The sequence below is a fragment of the Eulemur rufifrons genome, chromosome 28 (genome assembly GCF_041146395.1).
Source record: "Eulemur rufifrons isolate Redbay chromosome 28, OSU_ERuf_1, whole genome shotgun sequence".
NCBI classification, from domain to species: Eukaryota; Metazoa; Chordata; class Mammalia; order Primates; family Lemuridae; genus Eulemur; species Eulemur rufifrons.
In genome coordinates, this window is record NC_091010.1 from 23556250 (window position 1) to 23574246 (window position 17997).

General features: G+C 37.5%; 1 protein-coding gene across 4 annotated transcripts in view; it reads left to right on the top strand.

Moving 5' to 3' along the window:
• PBLD (phenazine biosynthesis like protein domain containing) overlaps positions 1 to 17997 on the top strand; it is a 32771-nt gene that overhangs the window by 848 nt on the left and 13926 nt on the right. For 2 of the 4 annotated variants that reach the window (XM_069460444.1, XM_069460442.1), the window contains one exon: positions 14228 to 14378. In XM_069460444.1, the coding sequence (XP_069316545.1) occupies positions 14295 to 14378 (84 nt within the window). In that variant the 5' untranslated portion in view covers positions 14228 to 14294. Of the gene's footprint in view, positions 1 to 457; positions 570 to 2566; positions 2569 to 14227; positions 14379 to 17997 lie in introns of those variants that run through there. The other 2 variants (XM_069460445.1, XM_069460443.1) reach the window with 2 other exon arrangements.

Here is a 17997-nt window from a genome sequence, read left to right on the forward strand (position 1 = left end):
GCGAGAGCTGCTAGAACGCCCGGCGCTACTCTCGCGAGATGATAGAATCGGTTCCGCTTTGGCGTTGGCGGTAAGAAAAGGGCTTGAGTGCGGGTGTGCTGACCAGTTGTGGGCGAGGTAGAGAGAAGCGGGGGCTCTTCCAGTTAGAGAAAGAGCCTCTACACGCGCCGCTTTTCTTGCTTACCGTACGACTATCAAATTCTCAGACCCTGCTGTTCTGCCCTCTTGGGGAGGTGGCCGCAGCAGTCCTGCGCGTGTGTTTTGAAGGAACCGTGGTGTCGCGGTCTGGAAAAATTCTCCCATGGTCTACCCCATCATGAGCAAATTCCGTGAAGGTCCCGCCCTTACCCCCGCGTCAACAGCGTGGAAAGGGCGCCACGTGGTTCGACAGGCGAACGCGGGGAGGGTGGTGTTTGTCCACCATATTTGCATTGTGCAGTAAAAAATAGTGTTTCTCGGCTACGAAGATACAAGTGCCCACCGGGACCCTGTTTCGTCTCTCTGGCGGGGATCCTCTTCCTTCCCCTGGGCCTGGAGCTGCCGGCTGCCCCCCAGCAGGCCTGGTCCGGGTGCGTGGCATGGGCCTGAGGCTTCTTGTTTCCCTTGTTTTAACAAATCGTTCCTGTCCTCTCGCCTTCGCGTTGTCTTTAATCTCTCCGCTAAAGCCTCAGTGACTGATCGGCCTCCCGTTGGAGGTCACCTTCGGGTAGTTTTCTAAATAGAGCTTTGCGTTTTTGAAAACTGTGCTTACAAGTAGCACCTAATAAATACGTTTCGGTCGTGCTGTCACGTCCCTGAATGCGTCAGGACGCGTTAAGGCCTTTAAGTAAAAAAAAAAAAAAATGCAAGACGAATTTCTGTGGGAAGATGGAGAGCAAGTCTGGTAAAGAGATTAGTACAAGTTAAAGTGCAAAGGTAGGAATGTACGTGGAATGCCAGGAAGAGAAAAAGAACTTGACCACAGTTGAGTGTTTCTGTGGCATGGGTAAGATTGGAAATGTGGACGAAGCTAGATTGTAGACAACCTTCAAAGTACAGCCAAAAGACTTTGGACTTAGTGTTACAGACATTGGAAAGACTATTGGGGATGCAGTGAGGTATGTTAGCAGTGTAGAAGGATGAAATTTGTTTCCCCATGAGATTTGCAATGTGTAGGATGGAGACAGGAAACCATTTATCTTCGTGTAATGGAAACTTCCATTTCAAGGCTTTAATTCATTCTCAAATTTGCTTAAGACAAGTGTGGGGCAGTAAGCATTGCCTAGGTCATAGTGCTCTACTGCCATTCTTGAGACCGCTCGCTGATGCTATAATTGCAATAGCTTGCAGCTATTGAGAGCTTATTTGAGCTAGGTGTTTTACTCAATTCACTGATTCTTTACAACTGTGAAAAATAATAATTATCTGCATTTTATAGATGAAGTGCCTGAGTCCTAGAGAAATGAAAATGGTTGCTCAAGGTCACACAGATAGCTTAGTGGCAGAGCTAGAATTGGAACCTATATGGTTTTACCCCAAGGGCCAGGGTCTGAAAACACTATGAACCTTCCTCGAGTTACAAATAACTTATACGTAAATTAAGAGAACAGACATTATTATAGGCAAATTGAAGTTAACTGGCCCTAATAAACACTTGGAGTTACCATCTCAGGAGACCTGTGGTTACTAGTTTACTGGCCAGAGGTTTTTAAACAGGCCTGAAACTTGATAGTCCTGATATCACTGACACTGTCACTCTCTATGTCCGCCCCTTAAAAAAAAAACCAAATTGCTGTATTAGTAAGACTTACAGGTCCCACACTTCAGATGGAGTTCTTCCCTTAGTACTCCTTCCCTGGGTTCAAGTTACATGGCTACTTGATCCAGGGAGCTTTCTACCTGACTTGGTAGGTGGAATTCTGTTACCTTTTCACCGCTTGCCTGAATTCAAACAATCTATTTACTGCCTGATTGAATTTGGCATTCTTTCTACATACTTACTTTGTGTGGTTATGGGCCACAATCTTACAATCATTCTAATGACATGAATAACTTTTCACTACCAAACTGCTATGTTTTAAGTTTTTTGGCCACAATTTCTTTGTGTTGGGCACTCTTTGCCAGTGTAAATGCTTAGGAAGGAATTGAAATTAGTACATGCATTCCTTTTGCCTTTTATTATTACAGCAAGTAGGAAGTTCTGAGTTAAAAAATACACCATATAGTCATAAGTATAATTTTTATTTGGCCTCCAATTTTATTACTTTCTCCAAAGAAAACCACAACAAAAAACAATGTCAAGTATTGTCATTTACAAGCTGAATCCTATAAGTAAAGTGAGATTAGCTCACCACAGCTCCAGTAATCCCTACAGAATTGTTTCCAGATCGATCTCTGTGGAATTGTTTCCATAGAGATGGTTAGAACTACGGACTCCCAGCTGCTTTGGGGATTTTTTTTTTTTTTCTTTGTTCTTCCTTTCTGTCATTTCAGTGCTTTGCTATTAGCATAGAGATCAGAGGGACCCTGGAGAGTATCTTGCTAGAGGCCATAATGAGAGAAAAGATGAAAAAGGAGAAGGAAATAGAAGTACCCACACCACCCAGGGGAAAACAGGACAAGGAACATGTGATCATGTATTTTGCCATCAGGAGGAAGAGGAGAGGAAAATGCCATGCAGAGCCTGAGAGAAAGAAAGAGAAATTGAAAGAGATTGCATTCTTCTGGAGGAGTGAAGGCACATTAACTAAAAATCGGTTAAGATTTTTGTTCACGTACCCCTGAAGGCATTGTAAAGTACCATAAAAACTGGATTATCATAATCACTTGCCTATGGAAAAGCAAACAAACTAAAAATGTGACAAAATCCACAAATAAGTTTCTAGGAGTGTGTCTAATTAAAGTAGTTAATGCCTTTGGAACAACAAAATTTTCTTAAGGCTTTTTAAACCGCTTGTTCTTTGGTTTGTATAATATATATCTACTGTCTTTAGAAAGCACTAATCTTTATTCTATTTAACATTGTTTCTCAAGACAAGGATTAATTACAGTTTATGTTCTTGATAACTTTTTTAAGTCACCTAAATGTTCACTGTGGGACTATGGAAACCAAATGACCTCATCCAATCTTAATAATTATGACACTAAGTAAATAAATAGAAACTCAAAAGGAAGAAAACAGCTAAACACATTCTTTCTCTAATTTTTGCAAATAATTAAAAATACTAAACATTCTTTCTGTTCTGGTAGATTGCTGTGAAGACCAGGAAAAACAGCTAAAAAAAATAGGTACTTAAAGAATCTAAATCAAATTACTGTACTGTTTTTAGCATGTCATAAGCTCATTAATAACTTAGAAAATACAGCATTGATAATAGAGTAACAGACCATTTTCCCCAAAGTGATTTTAAACTTCTTAGTGATAGATAAAAATGCAGGTTTCAGGTTTCATTATTTATGTACCTGTGCCTCTCAGTGTGCAAATAATAATGGTCACATTGGGGTGAAGACACTTTAAGTAATTCATTTTCACCACAGTCTAGCAACGTTATTATATTATGGGCCAAGATATTGAAGAATCAAGAGATAAAGTAATGCTCCAAAGTTTACCCAAAAAAACCAATGACAAAACTTAGAATTGCCTACAAGGAGTCAAACAGGCCTACCTTTCAACCCTAGTTCTGACACCAGCTACCAGTTAATTGATTCTGAAGCAATTACTTTTCTGAACCTCAGTTTCTTAATCTCTAAAATGAGTTGTTAGGTTATTATATAGGGTAGAGGTTGGTGGTTGAAATAATAATTCTAGTCCCATGCTGTTTCATATGTAATTGTCATGGCATTGTTAATAAATTTGGTTCATTACTGTTAAACTCACTTCAACAGAGAATTTAATGGAATTTTTTTTAGTAAGTACAGTGTCTGAAGCACTGTGTTGGGAGCCAGGAAATTATTCCAGTGATATCTATAACTCATATGAACTCATCTGTGGACAGAATAAATAGTAGTTCACATGTAACGTACTGCTGATTTTCCAATATAGGCAGATACAGCTGCTGTTAATAATATGGAAATTTGAGAGCATAACTGAATTTCTAGTAGGTCAGTATATATGTTTCTAGCCACAAAAAATTACAAGTACGTAAAGTGAAGCTGTCCCGACTTTTAAGAGCATACAGGTACATTCCATTGAATAGATAAATTATATTAAACTATAGCAAGTGATAAGACAGTAAGCACACAGTGTTCAGGGAGCACAGAATAGGGCCATTAGCATACCCTGGGGCTTCAGGGAAAGCTTTCTGAAATAGATAACTCCTGAGCTAAGAGTTGGATAATAAGTAAAATTTAGCTCGGCTTTGAAAGATAGGAAAGGCATTTAAGGCTGAGGACACAATAAGATCCAAGGCATGGATGTAGAAAATAACTTGGTAGAAGTGGAAACTCTAAGCAGATGGAGCATTGTAAAATAGATGAAGGAAGTAGGTAGTAACCAGATCTTGGAGAAGTTTTTATTCTACCCTGTGGAACTTGGCTATTGTTTTCATGTTGATGGTCAACTTAGTGTTTAATTAGGTAATTCTGGTTAAAGTGTGGAGAGTAGATTTTGGGAAGAGGAGAAGAGAGAAGACTATGAGAAGGCCCAGCAGAGATAGTGAGCACTTAAATTAGAACCATGGTATTAGGGATAGATACAAGAGGATGTCTTTGAGAAATATTTGGGAGCATTATCAACAAGATTTAGTGTTTGAGGAGAGGGGCTGTGAATGGGTGAGTGAAAAAAAGTCAAGGATGAATTATTTTTGGCTTAGGGTTGGATGGCAGAAGCAGCAATTGACATAGGAAATGTAGGAATGTTGGGTATGTTGATTTTGAGATGCCATGTACAATCCAAGTGGGTGTGTCTATTAGGAAATTAATTTGGGATAGGGATATGACTTTGGCATTCATCAACATACATTTTGCTTTTATACTTTGAAATAGGTTTTTTGGGATCTCCTCAGGCTAAGTAAATTTGCTGCAGAATCTGTTGTAAAAACCAGAATTACAGCTTAAACAACAAACTATTATTTCACAGTTTTTATGGGTCAGAAATCTTGGGGCAGCTTAGCTGGATGCCTCTGGCTCAGGCAATCTTACAAGATTGTAATTACAAGATTGTAATTAAAATGTAAGCTGGGGCTACAGTTATCTCAAGGCTCAAGTGAGGGAAGATCTGCTTGAAAGTTCACTCTCATGGCTACTGGCAGGCCTCAGATCATCTCCCAAATTTCCTTTTCCTTCTGTTATTGATATGTAATTTCCTTCCAGTGTGGTTGAAGGACATACTTTGTATGATTTTAGTCCTTTAAATTTATTGAGACTTCTTTTATGGGCTAACAAATAGCCTATCCTGGAGAATGTTCCCTGTGCACTTAAGAAGAATGTATTGTCTGTTGCTGTTGTGGTGCATTCTATAGATGCCTGTTAGGTCTAGTTGGTTTATAGTGTTATTCATTCAAGTCTTCTATTTCGTTATTGATCGTCTGTCTAGTTGTTTCATTCATTAATGAAAGTAGGCATTGAAATCTCCAACTGTAGTCGGTTCTCCATATCCATGGATTCAACCAACTATGGACAAAAATATTTGGGGAAAAAAGGAAAAATAACAATACAACAATAAAATATAATACAAATAAAAGAACAATATAGTATAACAACTGTTTACATAGCATTTACATTGTACTAAATATTATAAGTAATCTAGAAATAATTTAAAGTGTATAGAAGAATGTACATGGTAGATTATGTGGAAATACTATGCCATTTTATATAAGGGACCTGTACATTCTTGAATTTTGGTACCCATGGAGGGTCCTGGAACCAATGCCCCGTGGATGCCAAAAAATGACTCTATTATTGTTGAATTGTTTTTTTCTTTCTTTAATTCTGCCAGTTTTTGCTTCATGTATTTTGGGGCTCTGTTAGGTGCATATATGTTTGTAATTGTCATATCTTCCTGATGGATTGATCCTTTTAGTGTTATAAAATGTCCTTTGTTTCTAGTAACAACTTTTGTCTTAAAGTTTATTGTGTCTGATATTAGTATAGCCACTCTGGTCTCTTTTAGTTACTCTTTACATGGCATATCTTTTTTCCACTCTTATTTCCAACCTGTGTGTGTCTTTGAATCTAAAGTTTGTCTCTTGTAGAAAGAATTTAGTTAGATTATTTATTTATTTATTTATAGACAGAGTCTCGCTCTTTTGCCCTGGGTAGAGTACAGTGGCATCATCATAGCTCATTGCAACCTCAAACTCTTGGGCTCAAGCAATCCTCCTGCCTCAGCCTCCGGAGTAGCTGGGACTACAGGCATGTGCCACCATGCCCAGCTAATTTTTTCTATATATATTTTTAGCTGTCCATATAATTTCTTTCTATTTTTAGTAGAAACGGGGTCTTGCTCTTGCTCAGGCTGGTCTCGAACTCCTGAGCTCAAACAATCCGCCTGCCTTGGCCTCCCAGAGTGCTAGGATTACAGGCGTGAGCCACCATGCCCGGCCTGGACACTATTTTTTGAATAAACATTTGTCTCCTTAAATATATAATATTATGATCTACATTAATAGAATTCTAATACTGAACATTTTAGCACTCCTGGAATAAACCTTCAAGGAATATTTCTATTGAGAAGGGAATAGAGAAAAAAGTTATAATGAAAGGAAAAAAAATCAGAAGAAATGGAATCTAAAAAACAAATTTCAGGTACTTCATTTTTATTGAGGGCTAGCCTTGGGTTTTGGAGGTACAAAACTAGCTGCTTTTGTAATTCCCCTTTTTTGAGCTTTTCCTCCCCACTGCTGCATAGAGTTGGCCATATCTGAAGTCATTCACAAAAATTACTATGAAATACTATGTGGATGCTAAAAAGAATAAGGTATGTACTGATATGCAGTGTAACTCTGTGTAGTACCGTGGAATGTGCCCACAGTATTTTGTTATTTGAGGAAAAAACCAAATCTCTTATATTTTGTTAGAAACTAAATATTTATATATAAAAATTTTTTTGTAAGCTTGCATTTGTAAATAATATATATGAAAAGAGGCCAACTAAAATATATATAGAAAAAATTAGCCGGGCATGGGGGCGCATGCCTGTAGTCCCAGCTACTCGGGAGGCTGAGGCAGGAGGATTGCTTGAGCCCAGGGGTTTGAGGTTGCTGTGAGCTAGGCTGACGCCACGGCACTCACTCTAGGCCAGGGCAACAAAGCGAGACTCTGTCTCAAAAAAAAAAAAAATAAAATAAAATATATATGAAAAGAAAAGAAGGATACATATAGAGAGGGCTACAAGGCTTTAAGAGTTAATATTTTGTTTATGAGATTGTGATAATCATAACATGTTTTAAAAACACTGTTTCTCTCCATTGCTACAGTTAAACCCAAATAGTATAAATGTAGAGTGATAGATAATGTTTCCCTTAAAGACTCTGTAGACCCAGTTTTCTCCGTTAATGTCAAGATAGAGCAAACCTCCACTAGTGCTTTACAAAATGATGGATAAGTCTTTAACTATGAGTCTAAAAATTCTAAATTCAAAATATAAATATCAAGTACGGTTGGATAGTCAAATACAGCTTCCTTACAGAGCAGTAGAAAGAATTTAAGCAATTCATTTGGCATATGCTAAAGGTTTTACCACTGCAAAGTACTGAATCATATTTTTTCTTATTTAGAAAGCATCATAACATCAGTTTATAACCTATTTTCTGAAGTTCTTTCCAGCCTGTTGAACTTCTGAATGGGCAAGAATGGGGTTTTTTGTTTGTTTTTGAGGCAGGGGTCTCACTGTAGCACCCAGGAGGCTAGGAGGTTGCAGCTTCCAACTCCCTAGCTCAAGTCATCCTCCTGCCTCAGCTTCCAGGTAGCTGGGACTATAGGCGCAAGCCACTGCACCTGGCAAGAATGTGGTTCTTAACACCAAAGTGTTTTTACAAAATTTGGTTGATAAATGGTAAATCATGATGATAAAATGAGAACCCTAAATTATAGCAGAAAAGTGAAAAATTTCCCAAACAGTGGGCATTTGAATATAAATATAGTTGAGGAATTCAGGACTAGCCTATAAATATTTTAACAAAGAGCTTCTGTGAAGTCTAGGAAATATGCATAAAAGTAAACACAAAGTATTTGAGCACTATATATAGTAGTTGAATTATATGTATGTACATGTATGTATTATAATAGCTAGGTGAGACTAATTTAGAAATTAATTTTCTTCAGGCAACAAAAGCAAAAATAGACAAACTAAAAAGCTGCACAAACCTGCACAGCAAAGGAAACAATGAGCAGAGTAAGAGACAACCTGTAGAATGGGAGAAAATATTTGCAAACTATACATCTGATAAGGGATTAATATTCAAAATACATAAGAAACTCAATTCAATAACAGCAACAAAAACCCCAACAAATAACCCAATTTTAAAATGGGCGAAAGATCCAAATAGACATTTCTCAAAGGAAGATATACATATGACCAATAGGTATATGAAAAAAAATGCTTACTATCACTAATCTTTAGGGAAATGCAAATCACAGAAAGGATTAGCTATTACCTCACTCTTGTTAGAATGGCGATTATCTGAAAGACAAAAGATAGTAAGTGTTGGTGAGGATGTGGAGAAAAGGGAACCCTTACACACTATTTGGTTGGAATGTAAATTAGTACAGCCATTATAGAAAAGAGTATAGAGGTTCTTCAAAAAATTAAAAATAAAATTACAATATAATCCAACAATCCTACTACTGGGTATATCCAAAGGAAATGAAATCAGTATGTTGAAGAGATATCTGTGCTCCCGTTCTTATTACAGCATTATTCACAATAGCCAAGATATGGAATCAACCTAAGTGTCCATCAATCCCTGAAGGGATAAAGAACATGTGGTATACATACAGTCCTGGACTTTCAGTGGTTCAACTTATGATATTTTGACTTTATGATGATGGGAAAGCAATATGCATTCAGTAGAAATTGTACTTCAAATTTTGAAGTTTGATCTTTTCCCGGGCTAGCAATATGCTGGAAAGTAGGCAATGCTGGGTAGCAGCTGCCAGCTGCAGCTTCCAGTCAGCCCTGCAATCATGAGGGTCAACAACTGGTATTTGCCATCTTCTTGAAGACCACTATCCTGCTAAACTATCAACACGTGTCAATGCCCTGTGCCTTCTACCAGCTATTCTCAAGCCTCATGAAAGAGAGAGAAATTGGTGACTCTGTTGCTGTAGCATCCCCATCGTCCAGCAATTTTAGTTCAATGCTTCAAACATTCTTTAGGCCCAGTGTGCTTTCAGCTGTGTATGTTAATGATGAGTACCCACACAACCATTCCGCTTCTCACTTTCAGTATAGTGTTCAATAAATTACATGAGATATTGAACACTTTATTATAAAATAGGCTTTGAGTTAGATGATTGCCCAACTTTAGGCTAATGTAAGTGTTCTGAGTACAGTTAAGGTAGGCTAGGCTAAGCTATGATGCATGGTATAGGCTTAGGTGTATTAAATGCATTTTTGACTTACAATATTTTCAACTTATGATAGGTTTATTGAGACTTAACCCCAGTGTAAATCGAAGAGCACCTGTGTATAAACAATGGAATACTACTCGGCCATCAGAGAAAGAAAATTCAGTCATTTGAGACAATATAAACGAACCTGGAGGGCATTATGTTAAATGAAATAAGCCAGGCATGGAAAGACAAGTACCACATGATCTCACTCATTATGTGGGATCTAAGAAAGTTGATCTCGTAGAAGTAGAGGGTAGAGTGGTGGTTACCAGAAGCGGAGAGGGTTGGGGAGATGTTGGTGATATATAATTACAGTAGGTAGGAGAAATAAGTTCAAGAGATCCATTGTACAGTGTAGTGACTATAGTTAATGACAACCTCCTATATCCTTGAAAACTACAGAAAGTGGATGTTGTGTCCTCACCACAAAAGTGATAACTGTGAGGTAACACATTTGTTAATTAGCTAGACTTAACCATTCCACAATGTGTGTATATTCAACACATCATATTATACATAATAAATACATACAATTGTATCTCTCAATTTAAGAATACCACAAACAATGTAAAGAGACAAGAAAAAAAATTTTCTTCCAAATTTTGATTTAAAATTTATTTTCCTTATAATTTGTAATTCTTTTTGATACTTATTTTCTTTTCAGCAACTGAAAAAAAGCAAATAGCTTTCATGTACACTGTGAATGCCAGTACTCTATTATTAAATATTTACATTTTCAGAGAACTGAAGTGGCATTTATTAACGAGTAGCCTGCTTTTGAGGCAGCAGTCATAAACAGTATCTAGGTGAGTTCTTTTATGCTAACAGTTACAGAATAACAGGAATCAACTTTCTGTTGTCTGTAGCCACAGGAAACTATAAACAAACTATTTATTACAGAGAGACAAATGCATTCCAGTGTTCCCAGGCACACCCACAGGCAGGGGCAAGTTTGATGACTAAGCTATTTGAACAAGGAAGGTTTATGAATTCCCTACACTTACATGGTAAACAGAACCAAGATTAGAATTCAGGAAGTGTCTACAATGTTCTCAAAAAACAAATCAGATGGACCCCTGGGGGAGGTAGTGGGACAGGAAATTGTCAAAAGGGACTTTAGCTTCTTCTGTACTATCTTATTCTTTATAAGGAAATTATATTCACATACTAAATTGGTGATTAAAAATCAACTTATAAAACTGAGAGTTAAAAAAGAGATGTGAATGGTTGAGAAGTCATATGAATTTACATTTATGAGTTAGTCCTCCCTGGGAGTAAGTGATTTCTACTTAAACAGCGTATTTGTTTGGCATTATTGAGGGGCATATGAAGCCACTCTTGGGGTCCAAATGGAATGTAAGTGAAACTAAAGAAGGATAATATAAATTATTCGGGTCATTTGAAGAAGAAACACAGGAAGCCAGAGTCCTTCTTGATAGCTGTAACTCAGGACCAGACATTAGGTTGACCTTGAGCGATGCTCCCACCTCAGCCTCCCAGAGTGCTAGGATTACAGGCATGAGCCACCGCGCCCAGCCTGAGTATTGGACTATATTAGTTTAATATGCTTCCATAACACATTACTATAAACATAGTGACTTTAAACAACATATTAACATAGTTCTGGAGGTCAGAAGCACACAATGGGTCTCAATGGGACAAAATCAAGGTGTTGGCAGGGTTGCTGCTATGGACTAAATTGTGCCCCCCTCAATTCATGGTAAAGCCTTGCCCTCAATGTGATGGTATTTGTAAATGGAGTTTGTTGGCGGGCGTTATTAGGTTTAGATGAGGTCATGAGAGTGGAGTCCTTGTGATGGAATTAGTGCTCTTATAAGAAGGGACACCAGAGAAGTCGCCCTTCATCTCTTGCTGCCACGTGAGGACATATCAAGACGGCAGCTGTCTATAAGCCAGGAAGTGAACCCTCACTGAGAATAGAATTGGCCAGCACCTTGATCTTAGAATTCCCAGCCTTCAAAGTGTGAGAAAATAAATTTCTGTTTTTTAAAAAATTTATTATTATTATTATTATTACTATTTTTGAGACAGAGTCTCACTCTGTTTCCTGGGCAAGAGTGCAGTGGTGTCATCATAACTCACAGCAACCTCAAATTCCTGGGTGCAAGCGATCCTCCTGCCTCAGTCTCTCAAGCAGCTGGGACTACAGGTGTGTGCCACCATGCCTGGCTAATAAATTTCTGTTGTTTAAGCCACCTAGTCTATGGTATTTTGTTAAGGCATCCTGAGCTGAATAACAGAGATTTGTTCCTCTTGGAGGCTCTAGGAGAGAATTTTTTTTCCTTGTCTTTTCTAACTTCTAAAGACCATGTGCACTCCTTGGTTTGTGGCTCCTTTCTCTATCTTTAAAGCTAGAAGCGTAGCATCTTCAAATCGTTCCCTGATTTGGACTTGCCTGCCTCCCTCTTCCACTTTTAAAGACACCTGTCATTACATTGGGCCCACCTGGGTAATCCAGAACACTCTTTATTTTAAAGTCAATTGATTAACAACCTTAATCTTACCTACAAGCTTACTTCCTCCTTGCCATGTAACAAAATATATTCACAGGTTAATTAGGATGCGGACATCTTTGGGGAGCCATTATTCTGGCTGCCACGTGGACTAACAATAGTTTGAACTTAAGGACATTTATTATTTACTAAACAAGTTTGGAGGTGAGAGCTTCTAATATTTATTTAGCGGGTTATCTATATCATCAAGAACCATACTCTGTCTCCTTTACCTAGCTTTTTAGCTTTTCATCTTCATATTTGTCACCTCATGGTTTGAAAGATGATTGTTGAATTTCTGTGCATCAGGAACACGTTCAACACAGGAAAAGGGGGAACGCATGGCAGCAGTCTATTCTCTTCTTAGGTCCACCCCCTTTTAATTAATTAATTAATTTTTTGGAGACAAGGTCTCGCTCTGTTGCCTCGGCTAGAGTGCAGTGGCATCATCATAGCTCACTGCAACCTCAAACACCTGAGCTCAAGCGGTCCTCCTGCCTCAGCCTCCCAAACAACTGGGACTACAGACACACACCACCATGCCCGGCTAATTTTTCTGTTTTTCTGTAGAGCCAGGGTTTTGCTGTGTTGCTCAGGTTGGTCTTAAACTCCTGGTCTGCCCCTTTTATCAGAAGGCAAAATATTTTCCCCTGAATTCCCCTAGCAATCTTTCCCTAACTGGGTCATGTGGCCATCTCTAGCTTCGAAAGAAGATTGAGCATCTGGCAAAGGAGAATAAGACTGTCCTGACATTTATAATTCATTGTCTAGGACTTCGTGCATTGCCTTTCCAAACAAAATTGGAGGTTTTTTCAGGAAAAAAGAAAATATCCAAATAATTGTATAAACAAACTATAATGTACTGTGAATAATGGTGATGCTACTGAAACTGAAATGTTGGCTGGCATGATAACAAATCCTAACATTTTTCAGCCAAATGTATGAAACTCAAGTTTTGATGCATGCTCATTATACTATTATTTAATTCAATAAATATTTATTGTGTGTCAGGCACTATCCTGGGAGCCGAGATTATAGCTGTGATCCTAGCACTATGGGAGGCTAAGGCAGGAGAATCGCTTGAGCCCAGGAGACAGGTTATAGTGAGCTATGATGATGCCACTGAACTCTAGCCTAGGTGACAGAGACCCTGTCTCAAAAGGCAAAACCAAGAAGAGATTCTGAATTTATGCTTTTACAGTCTGATTAGAATAATCTAAGAAATGCAAATGAAAACTCAAGATATTTTTTATTTATCAGATTAGCAATGGTGGGACACTCTCATATGCTGTCTAAATTGGTATACTTTTTCTGCAGATAAATTTAACAGTGTAAGTTAAAATACCTATATACTTTGATCCAAGGATTTCACTTCTAGGAATCTATTACGATTAAAAAATCAGAAACACAGGTCTAGATTTACATTCAACAAGTTTGGTTACTACATTATCTTTACAAATGAAAAATTAAAAATGACTTAAAAACTCACCCAAAGGGATAGAGTTAAATAACTTACAGCATATCTATAAGCCTATTGTAAATCTACTAAAATGATGATTAGAAGCATTTGGTGTCCTTGGAAAATACTGATGTTATACAGTTGATCCTCCATTTATGATACTTTATAAAAGGGACTTGAGCATCTGAGGATTTTGGTATCTGCAAGGAGTCCCGGAATCAGAAGGCAGACTATACTGTTAAAGGAGTAAAAATTCTGGTAGAAAACTATACATCTAAAAACATTAATAATGTTATTACTAATTTATGTGTTTATAGGTCATTTTTTATCTCCCAAGTTTTTTATAATATTTCCAAATTAGAAAAAATGCATTCTTTTAAAAGGGTAATAACTTTCACTGGGAGACTGTAAGTAACATACAAGCCTCTTGGATGTGTCATGCACTTCTTTAAAAACAGAGCCTTAGCTAGTTTGGCCACTCTAAGAAAGAATACAATTATGCTACTATGTCCTATGTACAGTGTGAAAAGTCAATACAAAATTTGAAAAACAAAAAAAATTCCATTTAGGCAATATTTTAAAACAAATTCAATTTAGAGGCTTGAAAAATGAAGGATCACATATCTTTAAATGTAGGTGTATTAGAATAATTAGCTTGACTTTGTGTCTGGGAACTATTAATTGGTTCTGTATATCAAGTAAAACATTAACTTTTTGACTTTAGACAACAACAGGAAGTAAAGCAGGCCACCAGCAGTTCTGAGAGTTTGCAAAAAGAGCTTGCAAGGAAAATGAAGCTCCCGATTTTCATAGCAGATGCATTCACTGCAAGAGCATTTCGTGGGAATCCAGCCGCTGTTTGCCTCCTGGAAAATGTAAGTGCTTGTGTTTTAAAGTGCAGCACCTGAAACGCTATTCTAATAAATTCCTGTAGAACCAGTTAATTCTTTTTAAAAAACCCAAACCAGTGCCACCTGTTTGTTTACCTCTTTGGTTTATATTCTGTGTCATGATATCAGTGATATTCAGCTATGCAAGTTGATTTGGACCAAATTATGTGATGAGAATGCTTATATCTAGGTTAAGTCCAAAGAAATGAAGATTCATAAACAGAGGAACTAGACCTAATTTTAAAAAAGGACTGGAGTTCCTTTTTAGCCATCAGATTTTCATTTAGTTAGCACCAAATGCTGAAGAGAATGAAATGAGTTTTGAGTGACTAGACATGGCTAATGGATCCAAGCTGGTTATCTTTAACCTTACCTGTAGCTCAGACCATTAGAAATTCTTTTCAGGACCAAGAAAAAGAGACATTTTTCAAAGGAATTTAAGTGATTAAGTAGCAAGGTAGAAGGAATTAAGCTATCATATATAAAGAACTTACTAAAAGTCTCATTTTTGAAATGGCTTTTTGATTAGGATAAATATTAACAGACTAGTTAAATATTCCTTGACCTTAGGAGCTTTGTGTTGGTCCCTGGATAGTTGGAAATAAGGTAAGGTACCCTTCCACTCAGAGCAGTCAGCACAAAAGCAGATTATCTGAGAATTATTTGACAAAGACAGTAGCAATTGATGATCTTAAATAAGTCATACGGAGTTGGGCAGAGTGTGCACTGAGGCCTTCGAGGGCAGTGAATCTCAACTTGTCCTGTACATGAAAATCACCCAAGGGGCTTAAATAATTCCTATGCCTGGGATGCATCCTGGACCAATTACAACAGATTCTCTAGGGGTAGGACCCAGGCAGCACTGTTTTTTAAAACTCCCCAAGTGATTCCAGTGAACAATCAAGATGGAGAATGGTTGAGGTTTTATTAAGATAGATGAATATTGTTAACTGAGTCATTTTTACACTTCTTTTCTCCCTCAAGTGGAATAATAAAATGGTGATCAAAGTCCCTATCTTACCTTAACTATGCATTCATTGTGCAACCTTGCAGCTTCCACAAAATGTGGAAGGTAACAAAATTAATAGACTTTATCCAGCAGCACAAGAGCTTGGGAAGATAAGGGAGAGAATAATTAACAATCAGATTCCAAACTGTGAACTTTCTTTAGAAACAATCTGGCAAACATAACTTCCTGTTAAGGAATTGTGGAACTGACTAAAACTGCTTGTTAAGGGTCTTAGCATATTTGCCCAGTGTCCTCATGTAATATCCTTGAAGAGTTTTGACAATAGTTTTGAGTAATTTATATATTCAATTTTTACCAGATAATAAGAATTGGTTTTATTTCCCAACTTACTCCTTTTACATCCAGTACATTCATTAAACATCAGACTTACAGGATCTATTTTCCTCTCTCTCCATTAAAATATATTTTATATGTTAATTAGATATTTGGAAAAACGAGGAAATAAAAATTGAAGCAAAGAACTTGACATATTTCAAAGCAATATGTTTTAGTATGAATGGAAGAAGGAAAAAGAACATAAGGAAGTCCATGATTGGGGAAGCTCCCTCTAAATAGTCTTCCAATTCACTTCTTTTGCAAGGTTGGGCCTGTGAGACCAGGCTAATTTGATGGCCTGTCAGGGACACCTGAATAGGTACCTAAAGATATAGGTATCGTGCTCACCTTTTTCCACTCTTTGGACATGAGAATATTGTCCTCCTGGAGGCTAATGTAGCACTTTTCCGAATTCATAATCAGTAAAAATTATAGTAGAAGTATAAACAAACTGTGGTCTCTGTCCTTGGGTTCTCTGCTCATGGCCTGGGATGAGAATGCCCCAAACACCTAGAGAGAACACGGTGGACACAGGAAAGTATCAGAGACAAGTAAATGCTAAACCTTATAATGTTGACCACAATTCAGCAGGACTTTCTCGTGTTGTTAATGCATTCTACAAATATTTATTGACACCTACCACAAGCCAGGCTATCGTCTAGGGGCCAGAGGCACAAAGATTAACAAATTTGCCTGCCCTCTAGGAGCTCAAAGTCTAGTGGGGGAAATAGACGTGTAAACCGGATCATTATTTAGTAGTCACCACAAAGGCTAAAAGAGCTGAAGGTGCTAGGTACGATGGGGACTCAGAGAATGGAATAATGTTGGGTTTTATGGAGGTAAAAATACTTCATATTTTAAATGCAGGCCTTCAAAGGTATTTTTGTTTTGTTTTGTTTTGCTTTGCTATAAATTATTTAAAATTTGACTGAGATGAGACTAACCACAGGAAAATTTGGTAGACTAAAGACAAGGTCATTGTGCTTTGAGATTTTGATACTTAATAAAAGATTGCTGGAAATAAAGTAAAAAATTCTGAGTAATAAAGTTCCAAGAGCTTCTATAATTTTCTAAAGGGATTTTTATGTTGTTGTTTTCAAGACAAGTTCATTTTTAAAATTTTCACATGAGAAACATATAACACTATACCTTAGGTGAAAGCAAAGATTATGGGCTAAGTGGAACATGGAACAGATATTTGAAAAAAAAAAAATTAACCCCTAAAAAAATCGAGTGTCCTCAAATGCCTGACAATCAATTTGACAAAAAAGACCTCGTAGGAACATGGAAAATATATAGAAACAACATAAAAAATGAAATAAACACATTATGATGACAGATGTGTAAAAAACTAAGGAACCCATGACCAAGTATTGCAATGGGTCACAGGGCTGTGGTAGTGATAACCAGTGGTACTTTATTCTTCTGTAAACCAGCTTTAATATTTCGTGAAAATAACATATCAACAGGAGTAGGGAGCCCATATTATTGATCCTCCCTCGTGTTCTAAAAGTTTTTATTATTTTGTTGTTGGTGGTGGGGGTTATGTGTGTGTGTTTTAGAACACAGTTTCTTGACAAGTCAGTATTGACTTTTTTATTTTTTGCTCTCTGTTGCCCAGGCTAGAGTGCAATGGCTTGATCATAACTCTCTGCAACCTCAAACTTCTGGGCTCAAGCAATCTTCCTGCATCAGCCTCCAGGGTAGCTAGGCCTATAGGCACGTGCCACTATGTTCAACTAATTTTTAAATTTTTTGTAGAAATGGGGTCTTGCTATGTTGCCCAGGCTGTTCTTGAACTCTTGGCCTCAAGTGATCCACCTGCCTCAGCCTTCCAAAGTACTGGAATTATAGGTGAGAGAGCCACTGCACTCACCCTGTTGACATTTTGGACCAGATGGTTCTTTGTTGTATGGGGCTGTTAATGTGCACTATATGATTTTTAGCAGTATCCTTGTCCTTTACCCACTAGATGACAGTAGTACTTCCCCAGTTGTAACAATCAAAAATGTCTCCGGACATAGCCAAGTGTTCCCTGGGGGCAAAATTGCTCCCAATTGAGAACTATTGTTTCAGAGGATACCTTTTCTAAAGAGAGATTTATTTCTGAGTTTTTCTGTTAAAATTACTTATAAAAAAGAAACTTAGTTGTGTTCCCAGTGTATTTATTCCTCTTCAATTGGCATTACAGGATGTCTGTCATACTCTGGGCACCATGATAGGATCAAATGTAGTATTCATTCATATGCATTATTATTC